At 40.7% G+C, this 22860-nt stretch overlaps 1 protein-coding gene across 3 annotated transcripts in view; it reads left to right on the plus strand.

Moving 5' to 3' along the window:
* Nucleotides 1-9401, plus strand: part of NRBF2 (nuclear receptor binding factor 2) — a 35048-nt gene extending 25647 nt beyond the window's left edge. For all 3 annotated transcript variants that reach the window (XM_049646144.1, XM_049646146.1, XM_049646145.1), the window contains one exon: nucleotides 7876-9401. In XM_049646144.1, coding sequence (XP_049502101.1) covers nucleotides 7876-8586 — 711 coding nt within the window. In that variant the 3' untranslated portion in view covers nucleotides 8587-9401. The remainder of the gene's footprint in view (nucleotides 1-7875) is intronic.
* The last annotated feature ends 13459 nt before the right edge of the window (nucleotides 9402-22860 follow it).

Consider the following 22860-nt stretch of genomic DNA (forward strand, 5'->3'; position numbering starts at 1 on the left):
TCTCAGAGGTGTCTTCTCTGTCTGGTGCTGGGCTGGGAGGGCTCTGATGCTGGGTCTGAAACTGCTAGGGCTCCTCAGGCAGCGAGGCATCTCTCCTCATCCTCATCCTCTCTCGTCTCTCTCTAATCTGCCCACATGGTGGTTGAGGAGAAGCCAACAGATAGTGGAAGTTCCACAGCTCCCTCCATCTGCCTTGTTCCTTGAATTGACCACAGAGGCCCGCCCAGTTCGAGGGGAGGGGAATTAGACTCCATCTCTTGATAGGACTGTTCAAAAAGTTACAGACATGTTTTATTTTTTTATTTTTTATTTTATTTTATTTTATTTTTTTCAGACGTGTTTTAAAACCACCTCACTGGGGCTGGACTGCCCTGGTTGGTCCACACCTCTGCTTTGCCTTTTTGGCTGTGTGACCTTGGGCAAGTTCCCGAGCCTCTCTGTTCCTCAACTGCCATTCATTCTGTCATTTTTAAGTTCAGTTGATAATACAATGTTACATTAATTTCAGGTGCACAACATTGTGATTTGACGATTCTGTACATTATGCAGTGCTGACCATAAGAATAGTTCCAATCTCTCACCATACAGTGTTCTTACAATATTATTAGCCATATTCCTTCTACTGTCCTTTTCATCTCCATGGCTTACTTGTTTTATACCTGGACATTTGTACCTCTTAATCCCTTTCACCTGTTTCATCCATCAATCCACACCCCTCCTCCCACTCCCGTGGCAGCCACCAATTCTCAGTATTTATGAGTCTGTTTCTGTTCATTTGTTTTTTAGATTTCACATACAAGTAAAATCATAAGATATTTGTCTTTCTCTGACTTATTTTACTTAGTGTAAGATCCTCTAGGTCCATCCATGTTGTCACAGGTGGTAAGGTCTCATTCTTATGCCTGGATAATACGCTACTATTTATATATACTTCATCTTTTTTTTTTTTTTTTTTTTTTTTTTTTTTTTTTGGTTATTTTTGAGAGAGAGAGACAGAGGCAGTGTGAGTGGTGGGGGAGGCTCAGAGAGAGAGAGGGAGACACAGAATCCGAAGTAGGTTCTGAACTGTCAGCATAGAGCCTGACGTCAGGGCTCAAAGCCAAGAACTTTGAGATCATGACCTGATGCTGAACCTACTGACCCACCCAGGCGCCCCTTGTACCACATCTTTTTTAATCCATTCGTCTACCCACAGATACAGATTGTTTCTGTATCTTGGCTATTGTAAATAATGTTGCAGTGAACACAGAGGTGTGGATATCTTTTCGAATTAGTGTATTTAGTTTCTTTGGGTAAATACCTAGTAGTGGGATAACTGGATTGTAGGGTTGTTATATTTTAAAATTTTTGAGAACCCACCATACTGGCTTCTGTAGTGGCAACACCAACTTAACATTCCCACCAACGGTGCATAAGGGTTCCTTTTTCACCACGTCCTGCGAGTATTTGTTATTTCTTGACTTTTCATAGCAGCCATTCTGACAGGTGTGAGATAATATTTCATTGTGTTTTTTTATTTGCATTTCTCTAATGGTTAGTGATGTTGAACATCTTCTCATGTATCTGTTGGCCATCTGTATGTGTTTGGAAAAATGTGTACTCAGATCCTGTGCCCATTTTTAAAAACCGATTGTTTTTCTCATAATGACTTTTATGAGTGCTTTATATAATTTGGATGATAACCCCTTAGTGGATACTTCATTTGTGAATACATTGTCCCTTATGAAAAGTAGGTTCCCTTTTCATTTCGTTGATGGTTTCCTTCACTGCAAAAGCTTTATATTTTGATACAGTCCCATTTATTTTTACTTTTGTTCTTGAAGAGACAGATAAAAAAAAAAATCACTAAGACCAGTGTGAAAGAGCTTACTGCTTATGTTTTCTTCCAGGAGTTTTATAGTTTCAGGTCTCACAGTTAGGTCTTCAATTCATTGAGTTTATTTTTGTATATGATGTAAGAAAGTGGTCCAATTTAATTCTTTTGCATGTAGTGCAAACACCAGTTTTACCAACACCATTTATTGAAGAGACTGTCTTTCCCCATTGTATATTCTTCTCTCCTTTGTCATGGATTGACTCTCTGTGCATTTATTTTTGTGACTTCTACTCTGTTCCATTGATGTATATGTCTGTTTTTGTGCCATGCCATACTGTTTTGATTACATAGCTTTTGTAATATACTTGTGTGTGTGTGTGTGTGTGTGTGTGTGTGTATACACACATACATACATACTTAATATACTTTTATTTTGCAATAAAATCTGGGAGCATAGTACCTCCAGGTTTGTTCTTTCTCAAGATTGCTTTGGTTATTTGGGACTTTTGTGTTTCCATATACATTTTGGGATTATTTGTTCTAGTTCAGTGGAAAGTGTCATTGGTATTTTAGTAGGGATTGCACTGAATCTGTAGATTGCTTTGGGTGACATGGACATTTCAGTAGTATGTCTTTCCATTTATTTGTGTAATCTTTATTTTTTTCATCTGTGTTTTAGTTTTCAGACCATAGGCCACTTTGGTTATAAATTTATTTTTAGGTATTTTATTCTACTTGAGGTAATTGTAGATACGATTGTTGTCTTAATTTCACTTAATGCTATTTTGATATTAGTGTATAGAAATGTGATGGATTACTGTATATTTTGTATCCTGAAACTTTACTGAAATCATTTATTCTGGTGGTTTTTTGGTGGCTTCTTATGGGTTGTCTGTATATAGTATTCTGTCATCGGCAGATAGTGAGTTTTATTTCTTCCTTAACCAATTTGAATACCTTTTCTTTTTTTTTTAAATCTGATTATTGGGTATGACTTTGGTATTATATTGAATAAATGGCAAGAGTTGATAGTCCTTATCTTGTTCCTGATCTTAGAGGGAAAACTTTCAGCTTCTAATCATTGAGTATGATGGGTTTTAAACATTTATTTATTTTTGAGAGACAGAGCACAAGCAGGGGAGGGGCAGAGAGAGAGGGAGACACAGAATCCAAAGTGGGCTCCAGTCTCCGAGCTGTCAGCACAGAGCCCAATGCGGGGTTTGAACTCACAAAACCGCGAGATCATGACCTGAGCCTGATCATCACCTGAGTGATTTATCCTGGAGGCAGTCCTGTGTGCACTTGAGAAGAATGTGTATTCTGTATTTGGATGGATTGTTCTATATGTATCTGTTAAGTCCATCTGGTCTAATGTGTCTTTTAAGGACAGTGTTTCCTTACTACTATTATGTGTGAATGATCTATCTGTTGTGTAAGTGGGGCCTTAAAAGTTCCCTGTTGTTTATTATTGTCAGTTTCTTCCTTTGCATTTGTTACTATTTGCTTTATATATTCAGGTGCTCCTTTGTTGGCTGCATAAATATTTCCAAATATTTTCTTCTTGTTGGAGTGATCCCTTTAACATTGTGTAGTGTCCTTCTTTGTCTCTTATTACAGCTTTTGTTTTAAAGCGTATGTTCCCTGATATAGGTGTTGCTACCCCAGCTTTTATTTTGTTCTGTTTGGATAGAATATCTTTTTCCATTACTCCACTTTTATTTATTTTTTAATTTTATTTTTTATTTTTTAAAATTTACATCCAAATTAGCATACAGTGCAACAATGATTTCAGGAGGAGATTCCTTAGTGCCCCTTACCCATTTAGCCCATCCCCCCTCCCACAACCCCTCCAGTAAACCCTCAGTTTGTTCTCCATATTTATGAGTCTCTTCTGTTTTATCCCCCTCCCTGTGTTTATATTATTTTTGTTTCCCTTCCCTTATGTTCATCTGTTTTGTCTCTTAAAAGTCCTCATATGAGTGAAGTCATATGATTTTTGTCTTTCTCTGACTGACTAATTTCACTTAGCATAACACCCTCCAGTTCCATCCACGTAGTTGCAAATGGCAAGATTTCATTCTTTTTGATTGCCGAATAATACTCCATTGTACATATATACACCACATCTTCTTTATCCATTCATCCGTCAATGGACATTTGGGCTCTTTCCATACTTTGGCTATTGTCGATAGTGCTGCTATAAACATGGGGGTGCATGTGTCCCTTCGAACCAGCACACCTGTATCCCGTGGATAAATGCCTAGTAGTGCAATTGCTGGGTCCTAGGGTAGTTCTATTTTTAGTTTTTTGAGGAACCTCCATACTGTTTTCCAGGGTGGCTGCACCAGCTTGCATTCCCAACCATTACTCCACTTTTAGTCTGTATGTGTCTTTAGATTGGAAGTGAGTCTCTTGTAGGGAATATTTACATAGGCCTTTTTTTTTTTTTTTAATCTATTCAGCCACCCTACCTGTTTTGATTGGAGCATTTTGATTGGAGTCTTTACATTTAAAGTAATTATCGATAGGTATGTATTTATTGCCATTTTAAAAATTGTTTTCTTGTCTTTGTAGTTCCTGTTCCTTTTTTTTCTATTACTCTCTTCCCTTGTATTTGATTATTTTCTTTAGTGTTATGTTTGGGCTCCTACGTGTGTGGTAAGGGTTTGGTTTGTGGTCGCCATGAGATTTATATATAATAACATGCATATATTGCAGTCTGTTTTAAGTTGGTCATTTAAGTAGGCATGCATTCTACAGGCACTACATCTTTAGTCACCTTATCACCTTCGTGTGCGCACACCCACACGTTTTATGTTTTTGACATCTGTTTTATGCCTTTTTATTTAATGAGACCCTTAACTAATTATTGGAGATTTTGTTGATTTTAGTACTTATGTCTTTTGACCCTCATACCAGCTTTGTCCTGGTCAATCTACTTCCTTTTCTGTATGTTTTGCCTTACTAATGAGAGATTTTTCTTTCAGGTATTTTCTTGTTTCTACTTTTGGCCTTTTATTTTCTGCTTAAAGAATTCCCTTTAATGCTTCTTGTAGAGCTGGTTTAGTGGTGATGAACTCCTTTAGCTTTAGTTTGTCTGGGAAACTCTTTGATCTCTCCTTCAATTCTGAGTGGTAAGCTTGCTAGGTATGTTTGGTTGTAAGTTTTTTCCTTTCAGCACTTTGAATATTTTGTGCCATTCTTGGCCTACAGACTTTTTGCTTAGAAACCAGCCAATAGTTGGCAGAGGATTCACCTCCTGTAACACTATCACCAGAGGCCTAGCCTTCCCCCCTTCTGTAACTGGCATCTTTCTGTGATGTAGCTGGAATTGCATTAAGCCTGTGTATCGATTTGGGGAGAGTTGGCATCTTTAGTATCCTGGGTCTTCTAATCAAGGAATGCAGTGGACTGCGTGTGCCCCCAGCACTGGTGCCTGGTCACAGCTGCACAGGGGTCGCAGGCATCCTGCTCAGGCGCCGCAGTTCCTACCCTGCTTGCTGTGGGAGGGTTGGGAGAGAGCCACCCCTTTCCCTCTTCTCCCTGCCAGGAGCTCCTACCGCTGGCGCTGGGCCACCAGGAGCCCTGAATCCAGGAGCTTGGAGGCTTGCTTCACACAGACACAGGCACCAGCCAGAAGCATTAATCTTAAAAGGCCAGAGCCCTTCACGCTTTTAAGAAAGACAGTGTCAGTGACCGGGGGCTTTAATTGGTCTGAAACAGAGCACCTGAAAAATAGAACACGTTCTCCATTTCCTTCCAAATTCTGTAATTGGCATAGTTGGTATTTGTTACGACTCTGGTATTGTTTAGTGTGCAGCACGGTCATGATGTTAGAAGACCTAAGACCTTCGGAAAAAATGAATCATTCCACGTTTGTGATATCTTCATTGTGGTGGTCAGAAACACACAGTTTTATACAGGATTCTTGCAGTTCCCTAAAGTGTGTACCATGTGATTTGTGGTCAACTCCTGTAGTGTTTTTCTGTCTCCGTCTTCAGTGACACTTCTCCAGGCTGTGCTGCTGCTCAGGAAAGTGGAGAATTAAATATGAGATTGTGAAAACCTGTCAGTGATTGCTTCCTTCTAGCCGTTGCACTTGGCTTAGTTGCCAAAGAACAGCAGATATGTTCAGTTCTTTACCAGTGTGTGGTACTTGTTGTATTTTTTCTTGCGTTTCTTCCTCCCTCCCTCCCTCCCTCCCTTCCTCCCTTCCTTCCTTTCTCTTTCCCTCCCTTCCCTTTCTCTTTTTTCTTTTTCTTCTTCTTCTTCTTCTTCTTCTTCTTCTTTCGAGACAGAGTGCGAGCAGGGGGAGGGGCAGAGAGAGAGGGAATCTCACAGAATCTGAGCTGTCAGCACAGAGCCCGATGCAGGGCTTGAACTTGGGAAAGGTGAGATCATGACCTGAGCCGAAGTCGGACACTTAACCGACTGAACCACCCAGGCTCTCCACTTGTTACATTTTCTTCTACCATTTGTACACTTTACAGAGGCCTTTTTTTGGAACGTGTGTATGTTGGAAAAGTGTTTTTGTTTCTGAAATTGCTGTTTCCCATGTTGTACTTTTCCCTTGCCACCCAGTTCGTATGGGGGCTTCATGTTTTTGTTGGCCAGACAGATAGCATATTTTATACTGCTGTTGACAGAACATGATCCTTTTGATGGTGAAAATAAAATTACTGATTTATATAATTAATAACAAAACCCAATATGTTATTTTATACTTGAGGTTATATAAGTTTCGTCGAAACCAGAGTGCACAGATCTCTACAGAAATGACATTCATGGGGTGCCTGGGTGACCCTGTCTGTTAAACATCCAACTCTGGATTTCGACTCAGGTCATGATCTCGTGTGTGAGTTCTAGCCCCACAGTGGACTTTGCACTGACAATGTGGGGCCTGCTTGGGACTCTCTCCCTCCCTGTCTCTTCTGCCCCTCCCCCACTTGCAATCTCTCTTTCAGAATAAATTTAGAAAGAAAGAAATGATATCCAGAGAACAGCCCTAAAAATTAGATGTTGTTACAAAGATGAGGAAGGAGAATACCAAAAATTCATTTTCCCAGAATAGAATCTTGCTGTTTCCAAATATATATATAAACATATATATAAACATATATATATATAAACAGCTGTTAATCTTTTGGGGATCCCCGTATACATAACTAGTTGTTTTTCTCTTGCTGCTTTTAAGATTGTCTTTAATTTTTGACAATTATAATGTGTCTTGGTATGGATCTCTTTGGGTTAATTTTGTTTGGGGCTCTATTTGATTCCTGGACCTGATGTGTGTTTTCTTCCCCATGTTAGGGAAGTTTTCAGCTGTTATTTCTTCATGTGAATTTTCTTAGTCTTGATATTTTCCTTAAATAACTATCCTCATCCCCCAATTTTTTTCTTTTGGTGTTTACTTTGGGTGATTTCTGCTACCCTGTCCTGAAGATTGCTGATCTGTTCTTCTGTATCATCTACTCTGTTCTGTATAATGTATTTGTCATTTCTTTTATTGTATTCTTCTGTTCTGATTGATAATTTCTTATATTATGGAGATATTTTTTGTCTCTCTGTTGAAGTTTTATGTTGATTCTTCTCCCAAGTTTGGTGAGCATCTTTATTTACTTTGAACTGTTTATGGGGTAGATTGCTTATCTTTGTTTCATTGAGTTGTTTTTCTAAGGATTTGTCTTTTGTTCTTTCATTTAGAATGTGTGCCTCGGGTCTTCTTATTTTGGCTGATTCTCTTTATGTATTAGGGAGTTCAGCTACATCTTGGTCTTGGAGGAGTGGCCTCACATGGGAGATGTCAGGCTCAGAAGCGCAGTCCTCCCTAGTTGCCTGTGTGGCCCGCACGCACCCTCTTTTTGTGGTGGGGCCATGACTGTTGTCTTTAAAGACCCAGTTGTCTTTAACAAAATCAGGGGTTCTACTGAATTGCAAACATAGTATGTAAATTTTAAGTGTTATAGAGTTATTTAGAAAGGAGGATCTTGGGATTATATTCAATGGAGATTACTAAAGAGACTTAAATGTTAAATGACACCTTTCCTTCTGTGTGATAGGCTCATCTGTCACTGGAATTGCAAAGGGACAGCCACATGAAACAGCTCCTCCTCATCCAGGAGAGGTGGAAAAGGGCCAAGCGGGAAGAGAGACTGAAAGCCCAGCAGAGCACAGACAAGGATGCGGCCGCCCAGCTCCAGGCCCCGCACAAACCCCCTTCTGAGGATGCAGAGGGCCAGAGCCCCCTTCTCTCTGAGAAATACAGCCCTTCCACGGAGAAACATCTGCCTGAAATCCAGGGGGTCTTTGACAGGGATCCAGACACACTGCTGTTTTTACTTCAGCAGAAGAGGGAGCCGGCAGAGCCGTGCATTGGAAGCAAAGCCCCCAAGGATGACAAGACAATCATAGAGGAGCAGGCTACCAAGATCGCAGATTTGGAGAGGCACGTCGAATTCCTCGTGGCTGAGAACGAAAGGTTAAGGAAAGAAAACAAACAACTAAAGGCTGAAAAGGCCAGACTTCTAAAAGGCCCAGTAGAAAAGGAGCTGGATGTGGATGCTGATTTTGTAGAAAAGTCAGAGTTGTGGAGCTTGCCACCACATTCGGAAACTGCCACAGCCTCTCCCACCTGGCAGAAGTTTTCAGCGAATACCGGCAAAGCCAAGGATATCCCCATACCCAACCTTCCTCCCTTGGATTTTCCGTCTCCAGAACTTCCCCTTATGGAGCTCTCTGAGGATATTCTGAAAGGATTTATGAATAATTAAAATGAAAGGCCATAAAGGAGCTGAGAAGAAAGGACAAAATAATAGAATAGTAGTTGATCCAGAAAAAAAAAAGGGAAAACCACACGCAAGGGTGATTCCAGAGATGCTTCGTCGTCTGGCGCACTGTGGGAAGAAGCGTCGCCGGGACTTGGGAAACAGTCACTGTGAAGTTTGTCATGTCCGATTGACTGACTCCAGCTGATTCCAGACTTGGCAGACACTAGACTCTTGGAGGTTCACTTTCTCCTGATACAAACCAAATGGCTACCTGGAATAACTTTTTCAAGCAACAGTTATTTTTCTTATCTTCAGGGTTAAAATGTATAAAAGTATGTTATGTATAATTAATCTATAATGCCATAAATGATAATGCAAAAACCTAAATAATATGGTGGCCCGAGGGGCCGCCTTGTGTTTGAAACATGCTTTCTATCATGCATTGACTGTATGCATTTTGTTATGCACATTTCGTTTGTTGAATAAGGCGTGTGAGACACACCTTTCTTGATGAAACTGTGCCACACTTTGCACTACTCACGACATAATGAGAACCTCAAGACTATCAGGAGAAATATTTAAATTTCCATTTTATGAAGAAAGGAACCAAATTGTTAGTTATGCTTTTTAAAAAAAAAATTACCGGTTTACATAATTAATCAGGGTGCATTTTAAGTTCTAACTTTTTTGTTTATCGTTTAAATGTATCATTTGAAAATACTAAGGAAATATCCTTTACTGATGCATGAGTGGAAGTAATGGTAGTTGACAGTGTTTGATTGTAAGAGATCAATAAAGTAATTGTGTTTTATACCTTTGTTGAATGTGTTGGTAGTTTAAAATTTTTTTTTTAATGTTTATTCATTTGCGAGAGACAGAGACAGAGCATGAGCGGGGAAGGGGCAGAGAGAGGGAGACTCGGAATCCGAAGCAGGCTCCAGGCTCTGAGCTGTCAGCACAGAGCCCAACGTGGGGCTCGAACCCACAAACTGCGAGATCATGACCTGAGCCGGAGCCAGACGCTCAACCGACTGAACCGCCCAGTCACCCCAAATGTGTTGGTAGTTTAAAAATTTTTTTTTTTTCAACGTTTTTTATTTATTTTTGGGACAGAGAGAGACAGAGCATGAACGGGGGAGGGGCAGAGAGAGAGGGAGACACAGAATCGAAAACAGGCTCCAGGCTCCGAGCCATCAGCCCAGAGCCTGACACGGGGCTCGAACTCACAGACCGCGAGATCGTGACCTGGCTGAAGTCGGATGCTTAACCGACTGCGCCACCCAGGCGCCCCTGTGTTGGTAAAGGCACGTTTTGTATGGTTTCTCTGTTGTAAATCCTGAAGATGAATTTGAAGAGATTCAGCCGATGACAAACGACTCTGGTATGTTAAAGTTGTTCTCCGTTGTTGCAGTCTGTTTCCCCGACAACTGAGGTGAAAGAGCATAAGGAAGGTCCTGAGGTTTAAATGTGTGCCTGGCCGCCTGGACAGTGCTCAGTTGCAGGCGGCTATCCCCGGGGTCCCTGCCACCAGCCAGGGCACGGTGGTTGGGGAGCACCACGCGGGCGCGGTCCCACCGCTGCAGTAGGAGTGGGGGTGGGGTGAAAGTGAAACGTCTGGGTACAGACCACGGGGGTGTTTAAAGCATGGACTTGGCTTATTGTGTGCGATTGTGGGAGGGACAGACAGATGGACCAGCGCGCCACACTGCCTTAGAGACTGGGTCAGGGACTGCTGGGTTGAGGGTGGGATGGGGCTCACACATGGGGTGATGAAACTAGCAGAAGTAGGAGGAGTCCAAGTGACTGTGCCAAGGCCCCATTTGTTCAGGTCTCATCTTGCTGCAGATGAAACCAAAAATAAGCTAGCTTCTTACGAGTAAGACTTCTATTCTCTGTTAAAAGTTATGTCAGTTTGGGGGTGCCTGGGTGGCTGTTGCTTAGGCATCTGACTGGCTCAGGTCATGATCCCATAAACCGTGGTTTTATCACCCACATCGGGTGAGCCCCACTTCTCTCTCTCTCTCCCTCTCTGTCCCTCGTCGGATTCTCTCCCCCCCCCCCCCCCCGCCCTTTGCTCACTTGCGTCCTCTCTCAAAATACAATAAAATGTTATGTCAGTTTGTCCATCTCAGTGTTGGAATATCCCAGACTCTGATTTATCAAACTTCAGATTTAAAAGTTTGTGCCTCAGATAAACTTATGAGTCTTGATATTTGTCTCTGAAAAATGAGGTTGGTAGGGCACCTCTTTGGCTCAGTCAGGTAAGCGTCGGATTCTTGCTTTTGGCTCAGGTCATGATCTTGTGGCTAGTGAGTTTGAACCCCACGTTGGGCTCTGCACTGGCAATGCAGAGCCTGCTTGGGATTCTCTCTCCCTTCCCCCCCCCCCCCCATCTCTCTCTGTGCCGCCCCTGCTTGTGCGCTCTCAAAATAAATAAAATGAGCCTGGTTGTATTTTGACAGGAGCCCTTTGTAAGCCCTGCTCCTTTTCCACCAGCAGTGTCTCCCTTGCTCCCTTCCCTCTTTCTCCATCAGCAGTGTGGCCCATGCTTATCAGAACCCCATTCTGACCATCTCCGAAAAGTACATGCTTAATGGACTTCTTCACTTGTTCTGAAGCTCCTACACCAGTTAATTTACTCTTCAATCTGGTTAAATTTTGTGTTTGAATCTTAACATCTGTTGTCTTTTGACCAACACAACTTGGCACCTCTGGGGCATCCTAGCGGTGTCTTCCACTGACTAATTAAATAAAAACACATGGCCATCTCCTCTGGGGTTTCCAGGTGTTCTTGTGTCTTCTGTTTGGCTTAAGGCACCGCATGGGATTTAGGAATAGCCTGTTTCCACTAAATGGCAATGCATTACACTTGTACGGGAAGCTGAGTGGGCTCCTGTAGTTGGTGGCCTCTCACTATTGAACCCAGATGGCTAGCTGGATGTTAGAAGGCCCGGAAGGTGCTCAGGTTTGGCTTTTGCAGAATGATAAACATTTCTTTCAGAAATTAAGTGGTACGTGGTAAGTCTTAGCTGTCCTGCCATGGTAACCACAGGTAACCTCTAGTTCCTGGAAACCATGCGTAAGAGAAAAGAGAACAAGAAACTATTTCCAAGATCCGTTTCTTCAAAGCCATTGTTTATCCCTCATGTTTTATCAAGGTTAGTGAAATGAAAATATTTTGTCTCTAAATCCATTCAAAATGTTAAGTACATTATCTGCTTTTAACCCTTTGTAGGTACTATTTCATGTATTTTGGATGTCAATTTTTAAAGCCTTTAAGACCTATTACCTCATAATGAAACAAATTGAGGTCCAGAAGGTCATGACCTACCTGCAGTTTTCTACCAGCTTGGAGACAGAGCCAAGAGTGAAGTGGTTTGACAGTCCTGGGCTGTTGTTACGGGGCCACAGGAGGATGAGTTCTCCTACTGTGGCGAGTGACCCGGACGTTCCCATTCCTCTTCAGGTACTTCCCAAGGACAAGTTGGGGACCACCTGCTGAAGGTTGTTAGTCCTTACACTCCATTGTGAAAAGCCTGTCTCCATTTCCTGTGGTGTCCCTTTTCATTCGTGCAGGGTTGTGATTAAAGTGTTGTTTTAGATGGTGAAGAATACAAGTGTGAGGCAGTTGGCCATAGGATGTTTATAATATACGTGAAGAGTCCAGGCTTTCATGAACTGTAACAACAGTAGCTATTGTTGGATCATTCTAGACCAGTAGACTATAAATGTAAACATCAAAAGTGATCATTACTATATTTTGTCATAATCCCAGCATAGCTGAATTGGAGACCTCTGCGGGAGCAAATGGTATAGTTTGAAAAAGGAGAGCCTCTTCAAGATTCGCCTATTTTGCCACAGTTGGAATAGTGTCCTTGAAAAGTCACTGCTGAGCAAGCAGTGCCATCTAGTGGACGGTGAGGAACTTTTCTGGTTCTTGTTGGGTCAAAAGGGCAGTGTGGGCTGCAGTTAGGAACTCCTTAACTGGTCACTAGTAAATACCTCATATTTAAATACTCTTCTAATAGTAAATATTCTCTTATTCAAGTCGTTTGTAGATATGCATAGGCAAAAAGGGAAAGAAAGCCTCAATTTAAATCAGATATTTAACAAACACCCTCTTCTGCCACTAAACCTGTAAGGTAGCTGGTGCAGCCTTCATGGAAGATGGAACGTGACCAGAGGATGGGGAAATGGCTTCCTCCGTAGGGAACAGCATGAACAGTATGGAGTCCGAAATGGGAAAGAGGAACTGTAAGCTTGGTCACAGTCAAATCCTGGCAAGACACGTGAGGAAATCCGGTGGAGGCTCACACAGATTGTCCGCTCATTTCCTAATGGTGAGGGGGCTGGGATCAGGTCCTGGTCTTGAGGAGTGGAAAATATTTGGAATATGCTCCCAAGATTAGGATTGCTCAGGAGCCAAAAGGATCTCAGAGAAGCCTGGCTCAATTTTTGTGGTTCTTAGCTTGCTTCTCCGTTGTAGATGTTAAATTGGGAAAAGAGGGTTGGGTTCTTGGTGTGACATAAGGACAAAAAGTGAAGGAATCAAGGATACAAATGAAAATATAGGTTTTTTTTCCCATTAATGTTTATTTTTGAGAGGGAGAAAGCAGGGGAGGGGCAGAGAGAGAGGGGGGGACAGAGGATCTGAAGGGGGCTCTGTGCTGACAGCAGAGAGCCCGATGCAGGGCTTCAACTCATGAACTGTGAGATCGTGACCTGAGCCAAAGTCAGATGCTTAACCAACAGCCACTCAGGTGCCCCCAAGTGAGAATGTCTTTAGTATCAACAAACAGTCCAAGATGTACAAAAGATGTAAGACAGGTTAGATGATTAGGGAGCATAGTAGGATTGAAGTACTAAAGTCTCAGAAGGGGTTCCCAAAGGCAAAGGATACTTTCTAGAAAGAAAGGTTGTAGTCTGAAAAAGGGGTTCTTGGTTTGAGGAACCAGACTTTTAGCTCTATGCTCCCTTGAAGTTGGTTCCCCAAAGAAAAATTTTGCTGCTGAGGGTTATTATAAAGACCCAGAGCCTCTCTGTTGCCACCGTACATCTTTTGTTGGCTTACAAAATTTTTTTTTAATGTTTATTCATTTTTGAAAGAGAGTGAGCAGAGGAGGGGCAGAGAGAGACACAGAATCCAAAGCAGGCTCCAGGCTCAGAGCTGTCAGCACAGAGCCCAATGTGGGGCGTGAACTCACAAACTGTGAGATCATAACCTAGCTGAAGTCGGATGCTTAACCGACTGAGTCACCCAGGTGCCCCTTTTGTTGGCTTTAGATCAGATGAATACCCTGTTCTTATGAGAAAATAGCTGCTCACAGGGAGGGGCCTATTTGAAACAGATGTTAACCTCTGCCCCCAAACCCTTTAGTTTCAGGGTTAAAACTAAATATGGATGCAGCAAGAAATTGAGTGGGACAAGGGTCATAGACCCATTTTCATCTTTAGGTAGTTTTCATTTATTTAAAAAGCCAACACTTTGAGGGCTGCCTGGGTAGCTTGGTTAAGCATCTGTTGATTTTGGCTCAGGTCATGATCTCCTGTTTCATAAATTTGAGCCCCATGTCAGGCTCTGTGCTGATGGTGAAGAGCCTGCTTGAGATTCTCCCTCTCCCTCTCTCTGCCCCTCCCCCGTTCACTTGTGCAGGTGTATACATACTCTCTAAAATAAAAAATAAACCAACACTTTTGGGTAATGTAAATTCCAGAAGGACCTTTGTTCCATTCTTTAGAGTTGATGGACACTTCTGGGGAAGACAGCAGAATGGGAGGATTTTAAGCACACTTGTCAACCTAAGGAGCTCCACACTGAGACACATAGTAATTAAAATAGTAAAAAGTAGTGATAAGGGGAGAACTTTAAAAGCAGCAAAAGAAAACAGTTACATACAAGCCCATAAGGTTATCTGATTTTTCAACAAACTTTTCAGGCCAGGAGGGAGTGGCATGATGTATTCAAAATGTTGAAAGAAAAAAAATGCAGCCAAGAATTCTCTATCCAGCAAGGCCATCATTCAGAATGGAAGGAGGGATAGAGATTCCCAGACTAACAAAAGTTAAAGGAATTAATGACCACTAAACCAGCCCTACAAGAAATGTTAATGGGGACTCTTTGGGTAGAAAGGAAAGACCATAGGTAGGAGGAAGTAGCATAAAAGCAGTAAAATTTTATCTATAAAAATCAGTTAAGGGATTCACAAAATAAAAGGATGTAAAGTATGACAGCAAACATTTGAAACATGAGGGTGGTATGAGTAAAGAATGGGTTCAAACTTAGGTGACTGTCAGCTTAATATGGACTGCTATATGCATAAGATGTTACATATGAACCTAATGGAAGCCACAAATTAAAAACGAGTAACAGATATACAAAAAATAAAAAGAAAGGAATCCAAGCGTATCACTAAAGGCCAGCACACTTAGAACAGATCAAGAGAAGAAAGGAACAGAGAAGAACTATAAAAACCATGAAACCAGTAACAAAATGGCAATAAGTTCATGCCTATCAAAAATTACTTTGAATGTAGATGCACTAAATGCTCCAATCAAAAGACAGCGTGATGGAATGGATAAAAACAAGATCTATTTATATGTTGCCTATGAGAGACTCATTTCAGACTTAAGGCACATGCAGATTGAAAGTGAAGGGATGGAAAAGCATTTATTATGCCAATGGAAGTGAAGAAAAAAGCCAACGGAGCAATTCTTATATCAGACAAAATAGACTTTAAAACAAAGACTATAAGAAGAGACAAAGACGGACATAAGTGAAACAATCCAACAAGAAGATATAATAGTAAATATTTATGCACCTAACATGAGGGCAGCCAAGCATATGAAGCAGATAATAAAAATAAAGGAGGTAATTGATAATAACACATTAATAGTAAGGGAGTTTAATAAACCCCACTTACATCAATGGATAGATCATCCAAACAGAAAACCAACAGGGACATAGTGGCTTTGAATGACACATTGGACCAGATGGATCTGACAGATACATTCAGAATATTCCATCCTAAAACAGCAGAATACACATTCTTTTCAAATGCATATGGAACAGTCTCATCACCTATTAGACCACAAAACAAGTCTCAACAAACTCAAAAAGATCAGAGTCATACCATGCATCTTTTCCAACCATAACACTATGAAACTAAAAATCAACCACAAGAAAAATTCTGGAGAGAACACAGATACATAGAGGTTAAATAACATGCTACTAAGCAATGAATGGGTCAACCAAGAAATCAAAGAGGAAATTAAAAAATACACGGAGACAAAATAGAAACCAAAATACAGCAGTCCAACATCTTTGGGATGTAGCAAAAGTGGTTCTAAGTGGGAAGTTTATAGAAATACAGATCTGCCTCAAGAAGAAAAATCTCAAACAACCCAATCTTACATCTAAAGGAGCTAGAAAAAGAACAAAACCCAAAAGCAGGAAGGAAATAATAAAGATGAGAGCAGGAATAAGCAAAATAGAAACTAAAAAAAACAAAAACAAAATCCAAAAAGATCAAAAAAATCAGGATCTGGTTCTTTCAAAAGATCAACAAAATTGATAAAACTTTAGCCAGACCACTAAAGAGAGAGAAAGAGAGGAGAGAGAGAGGAGAGACTCAAAATCAGAAATGAAAGAGGAGAGGGGCACCTAGGTGGTTCAGTTGGTTGAGCATGTGACTCTTGATTTGGGCTTGACTCAAGATATCACCATCTGGATGGAGATTGAGCCCCATGTCAGGCTCTGTGCTGACAGCACAGAGCTTGCTTAGGATTCTCTCTCTCCCCCTTTCTCTTTGCCCCTCCCCTGTTTGCACGCTCTCTCTCAAAATAAATAAACACTTGGGGAAAAAAAAGAAAGAGGAGAAATAACACTACAGAAATACAAAGGATTATAAAAGAGTACAAAAAATTATATGCCAACAAATTGGACAACCTAGAAGAAATGGGTAAATGTCTAGAAATAACATAACTTCCCAAAACTGAATCAGGAAGAAAGTGAACAGACCAATTACCAACAATGAAATTGAATCAGATGGCTTTACAGGTGAATTCTACCAAATATTTAATGACGAGTGAATATGTATTCTTCTCAAACTATTCCAAAAAATAGAAGAGGAAAAATGAAATCTTCCAAATTCATTTTATAAGGCCCACATTACCCTGATACTATAAAAACACTACAAAAAAGAGAACTACAGGCCAGTCTCTCTCATGAACACAGATGCAAAAGTCCTCAACAAAATTTAGCAACCCAAATTCAACAATACATTAAAAAAAATCACTCACCATGATCAAGTGGAATTTGTTCCCAGGATGCAAGGGTGGTTAAATATTCACAAATCAATGTGGTAAATAACATCAACAAGAGAAAGGATGAAAACCATATAACCATTTCAATTGATGCAGAAAAAGTATTTGACAGAGAACAACATCCACTCATGATGAAAATCCTCAACAAAGTAGGTTTAGAGGGAACATACCTCAACATAATAAAGGCCATATATGAAAAACCGACAGCTAACATCATCCTTAATGGTGAAAACCTGAGAGCTTTTCCCCTAAGGTCAGGAATAAGACAAGGATGTCCACTCTCATTAAACTTTTATTCATCATAGAACTGGAAATCCTAGCCACAGTAACCAGACAAGACAAAGGAATAAAATGCATCTAAATTGGTAAGGAAGAAATAAAAGTTTCACTATTTGCGGATGACATGATATTACATATAGAACACCCTAAAAACTAACAAAAAAGGTACCAGAACCTAATAAATGAATTCAATAAGGTCACAAGATACAAAAATCAATATACAGAAATTTCTATACCCTAATAATGAAGTAGCAGAAAGACAAATTAATAATCCCATTTACAATATCACCAAAAATAATAAAATACCTAGAATATGCTTAACCAAAAACGTCAAAGACCTGTACTGTGAAAACTATAAGACCCTAATGAAAGACACTGAAGATGATTCAAACAAATGGAAAGATATTCCATGCTCATGGACTGGAAAAACAAATATTGTTAAAATGTCCATACTACTCAAAGTAACCTACAGACTTAATGCAATCCTTATCAAAATACCAACAGCATTTTCCATAGAACTAGAACAAAAAATCCTACAACTTACAGGGAACCACGAAAGACCCCGAAGAGCCAAAGCAATCTTGAAAAAGAAGAACAAAGCTGAAGGTATCACAATCCAGATTTCAAGAAATACTACAAAGCTGTAGTAATCAGTATGGTACTGGCACAATAGACACATAGATCAATGGGACAGAACAGAGAGCCCAAAAATAAACTCAGGATTAAATGGTCAATTAATCTTTGACAAAGGAGGCAAAAATATGCAACGAGAAAAAGTCTCCTCAGCAAATGGTGTTGGGAAAACTGGACAGCTCGATGCAAAAGAATGAAACTTTCCTACACCATACACAAAATAAACTCAAAATGGACTAAGGACCTAAATGTGACACCTGAAACCATAAAAATCTTAGAAGAGAACACAGTAATGTCTCTGACACTGGCTGTAACCACATTTTTCTTAAAAAAAAATTTTTTTTTTACATTTATTTATTTTTGAGAAACAGAGTGAGACAAAGTGTGAGTGGGGGAGGGGCAGAGAGAGAAGGAGAGGGGCAGAGAGAGAAAGAGACACAGAATCCGAAGCAGGCTCCAGGCTCTGAGCAAGCGGTCAGCACAGAGCCCGATGTGGGGCTCGAACCCACAAACTGTGAGATCATGACCTGAGCCGAAGTCGGATGCACAACCGACTGAGCCACCCAGGTGCCCCTATAACCATAACCACATTTTTCTAGATAGATCTCCTGAGGCAAGGGAAACAAAAGCAAACAAACTATTGGGACTACAACAAAATAAAAATCTTCTGCACAGTATAGGAAACAACCAACAAAACTAGGCTAACTGAATGGGAAAAGACATTGTAAATGACATATTCAATAAAGGGTTAGTATCCAAAATATATAAAGAATTTACACAACCCAACATGAGAAAAGCAAATAATCCAATTACAAAATGAGCAGAAGACCTGAACGGACATTTCTCTAACGAAAACATAAGATGGACAACAGACACATGAAAAGATGCTCAACATCATTCATCGTCAGGGAAAAGCAAATCAAAACCATAGTCAGATATCACCTCCCATCATATTGCAAAGAATGGCTAAAATAAAAAAACACAAGAAACAACAAGAGTTGGCAAGGATGTGGAGAGAAAGGAACCCTCTTGCACTGTTGGTAGGAATGCAAACTAATATGGCCACTGTGGAAAACAGTATGGAGGTTCCTCAAAATATTAAAAATAGAACTACCATATGATCCAGTAATTCCACTACTGGGTATTTACCTCCAAAGTACAAAAACACTAATTTGAAAAGATATATGTGTCCCTATGTTTACTGCAGCATTATTTACAATAGCCAAATTACAGAAGCAGCCCAAGTTGCATGGATAGATGATGGATAAAGATGTGGTGTATGTATACAATGGACTATTACTCAGCCATAAAAAGGAATGAAATCTTGCCATTTGCGACTACACAGATGAATCAAGGGAGTATAAATCTAAGTAAAATAAGTCAAAGAAAAATAGCATGATTTCACTCATGTGGAATTAATCAACAAAGAAAAAAGAGACAAACCAAAAAAGACTCTTGACTATAGAAAAGTGACAGTTACCAGAGGGGAGGTGGGTGGGAGGATGGGTGAAACAGGTGAGGGTGAAACTTATTGTGATGAGAACTGAATTACAGAACTGTCGGATCACTCTACTGTACGCCTGAAACAGAACGCTATGTTAACTATAGTGAAGTTAGAATTTCACAATTTTTAAAAAAAAGTTGTATAGAATACTTGAGGTATTTGTTGAATTTTTGAAGAGAGGCTCATATTATTGGAAGACTGGTGACAGAATGAACAGGCTCACAATTCAAGACAGAGAGACTTGGACTTTGACTATTTGTTTTTAATCTATTATTTATTTTAAACATTTTTTTTAGAAGTGCCTGGGTGGCTCAGTCAGTTGAGCATCCGACTCTTGATTTTGGATGAGGTCACGATCCCAGGGGATTGAAACCTGCATTGGCCTCTGTGCTGCCGTGCTGGGTGCAGAACCTGCTTGATTCTCTCTCCCCATTTGTCCCTCTCCCCTGCTCACGTATGCTCTCTCTAAAATTAAAAAAAATAAAAGTAATCTCTAAAACCCCATGTGGGGCTCAAACTCAAGACAGTGAGATTAAGAGTTGCATGTTCTAACAACTGAGCCAGCCAAGTGCCCCCATCTTTGGCTATTTTTAAATGCTATTTTTCATTGTCTTTTTGTGGTTATGTAGTGGTGAATCTGTGGGTTTACAACACTGCTAGAAATATTTAGTTTAAAAGTTAGAATGGCATAGTACCTGCTTTGGGTGAACTCGAGCCTTTATTCAGGCTCTATACTCTTCCCTGTCTGCTGCTTGCAAATCTGTCCCAACATAAATTTATAGGGAACAATTTGAGCACGATGTGAACTTTATGTTTAAGGGGCAATTTTGCCTGCAAGAAAAACTTAAGTGAACGCAGAAAGCTTCATCATCTGAACCTTCATGCTGGTGCTGAGCCACACCTTTCCATCCATCCACACCTGGTATTACACCTTCCCCTCTAATTCCACACAACCCTTCTTCCAACACGGCACAGTATTTCTCACCAAGCAGCAACCCTTCCGATGCCCATTTCCAATGCAAATTTCTACTCTTTCTTCTTTAGGGTAAAGTGCCATTTATTTTACAGTGTTAACCTATTCTTAAATATTTAACATGTTAAGACACTGCTGCCTCACTTTAAAAAAATTTTTTTTAATATTTATTTTTGAGACACAAGAGAGAGTGCGAGAGCGAGTGTGGGGGGTGGGGGTGGGGTGGGGGGGGCTCCAGGCTCCAAGCTGTCAGCACAGAGCCCAATGCGGGGCTTGAACTCACCAACCATGAGGTCATGACCTGAGCTGAAGTCGGACACCCAACCGACTGAGCCATCCAGGTGCTCCTGCCTCACTCTTTAAAATGTGTCACTGATAAGTTTTTCAATGTTATGCCCAAATCCTTGTTTTTCCTCCTTTAAAAGTCCTGTGGTTTTCACCAGCATAGTGCAGGGGTTTTTAGGAACTGATTGGAAAAAAGTTTGCTAACAAAACATCAGCATTGATCTTGTACTCCCCGCCGCCGCCCCTGTATTCTTTACTAGCTTGGTAGGACCTCTGAATCAGTTACCATCCTATGTTGGCAGAGGACCATGCTGGCTCTCCACCTTGTTTTGCACTTCTTCATTTTGGTTTGTTCACCGACCCAGCCCCCCAAATCTTTTCATCATCTGTCAAACCTGGGGTCAAAGACCAGGGGACAGGAGCGCATTGTTGGGCTCATTTGTCCTGGGAAGGTACCTCCTCTCAAAATGGGAGTCCAGCTGTGACCCACACATACAACACACCATTCTTGATTTGCCCCTCCACTGACCCCAGGGCTGAGGTCTTTTTCGTAAGACAAGACAGAAAAGACAGGCAATCCTCCAGGCTTAAGGGCAGCTGGTTGGCTCATTTACAGACAACTGAGTGAACAGCTTAAGTCAGCTGTGAAAATCTCTCCAGTCAGGAAAGGGAACCCACTTTGTGTGCAGCCAGTGACCTGGGGCTCGCCAACATTTCATTTTTGTTTGAAAGGAACTTTGCTTTCATTAAAAGAACCAGATTTCTGTGAGAGCCAAACTACATACTACTCGGTTGGAAGGTGTCACTATCAAGGTTAATTACTGTGAAACCAGGTATGTCATAACTTGAGTCTGAATCTTGGCCACTTGCTACATCCCAGGATTCATAGTGCACAGTATACTGAATAGCTGTAGAATGGTAATTAAGTAATTTTCTTTTTTCCCCCCTCTTCCATGGCCAGCATTCCTGATCTGATCTGGGAGATGATCTTTGATAGGTTGGCATTTAGGAATAGAAGATGCTAAAAAACAAACAAAAAAACAAAAGCAAAAACAAACCCCCAAAAAACAAAACAAAAAAAAAAACAGGGGAGGGGCAGCACCTGGGTGGCTCAGGTCGTGATCTTGCATTTCGCGGGGTCGGGCTCTGTGCTGACAGCTCAGAGACTGAAGCCTGCTTCAGATTCTGTGTCTTCCTCTCTCTCTGCCCCTCCCCTGCTTGTGCTCTCTCAACAATAAACGTTAAAAAAAAAAAAAAAAAAAAAAAAAAAGCCAAATTTACATCACTGTATATGTACACACACAGAACAAAGGTATGAGAGCACATTTTTCTTCTGAAGCTCACTAATCTTACACAGATATCACCAAACCCATATTCCATCTATCAAAGGGAAGCATCAAGAACGACACATTTTATGGGTGTTCCAATCCCAGACTGTGCTGGGCAGAAGGGAAATGGGTTTGGACTCATGTAAATCATTAGTCAGGAAAAAGAATTCAAATTCAAGTCCAAATTAAAGTAAAATGGGAGGGATCTAAATATTCAGCACAAGTTTCCCTGTATAGTCTCTTTGAAGATTATTTTACACATTTATTATGTACTCCATCACTGCCTGGAGGAAACGGACATGCTCAGATGGTTTCATATGTGAGAAGCATCTGAGCTAACCAAAAGGATGAAGGAAACAAGCTAAATGGGCAGAGGAATCGCTCCACCAGGGATGTGACCGGTAAAACAACTCACAGCATTCCAAAAAGTCACGTCTTTAATGATGAGAGCATTACAGTCCACTCTCTCCACCCTGCCTCACCAAGATTAGGTCGCTAGCATGGAATTCAGACCATGGATAGAATACTTGTATCAGATGAGTTTGTTTTGAAAGAAGCCACACTGCCAGGCTTGATCTGCCTTAGTTTCAGCCTCTCTTGTAGGGGTTGTAGTACGGTTAAAAGGTGGCTCAAACAACAGCAAAAGCAGCAAAACCTTTTGAAACCTTTTGGAAAAAAGTCACAAGACTTTAGGTTCTTGGCAGACTTTAGGGAGCAGCAGGCAGTCTACTCTAGAATTAATATCTTGGGCTTGAAATTAATTTCACATCAAAATTAAATCAGATGGGACTTTTGAAAGTGTTAAGCAGCAAATACCATTTAAATGAACTGAAACATGTTTAAAAAAATAGAAGATTCACATTATCATTTGAACGATTCCTCAGCCCAGTGTTTCTAGCCAAGTAGTCGTCACCCATCCCATTAACCCCTGTGTCACGTGGGACATTAATGTG

This window comes from Panthera uncia, chromosome D2 (genome assembly GCF_023721935.1).
Source record: "Panthera uncia isolate 11264 chromosome D2, Puncia_PCG_1.0, whole genome shotgun sequence".
Taxonomy (NCBI): domain Eukaryota; kingdom Metazoa; phylum Chordata; class Mammalia; order Carnivora; family Felidae; genus Panthera; species Panthera uncia.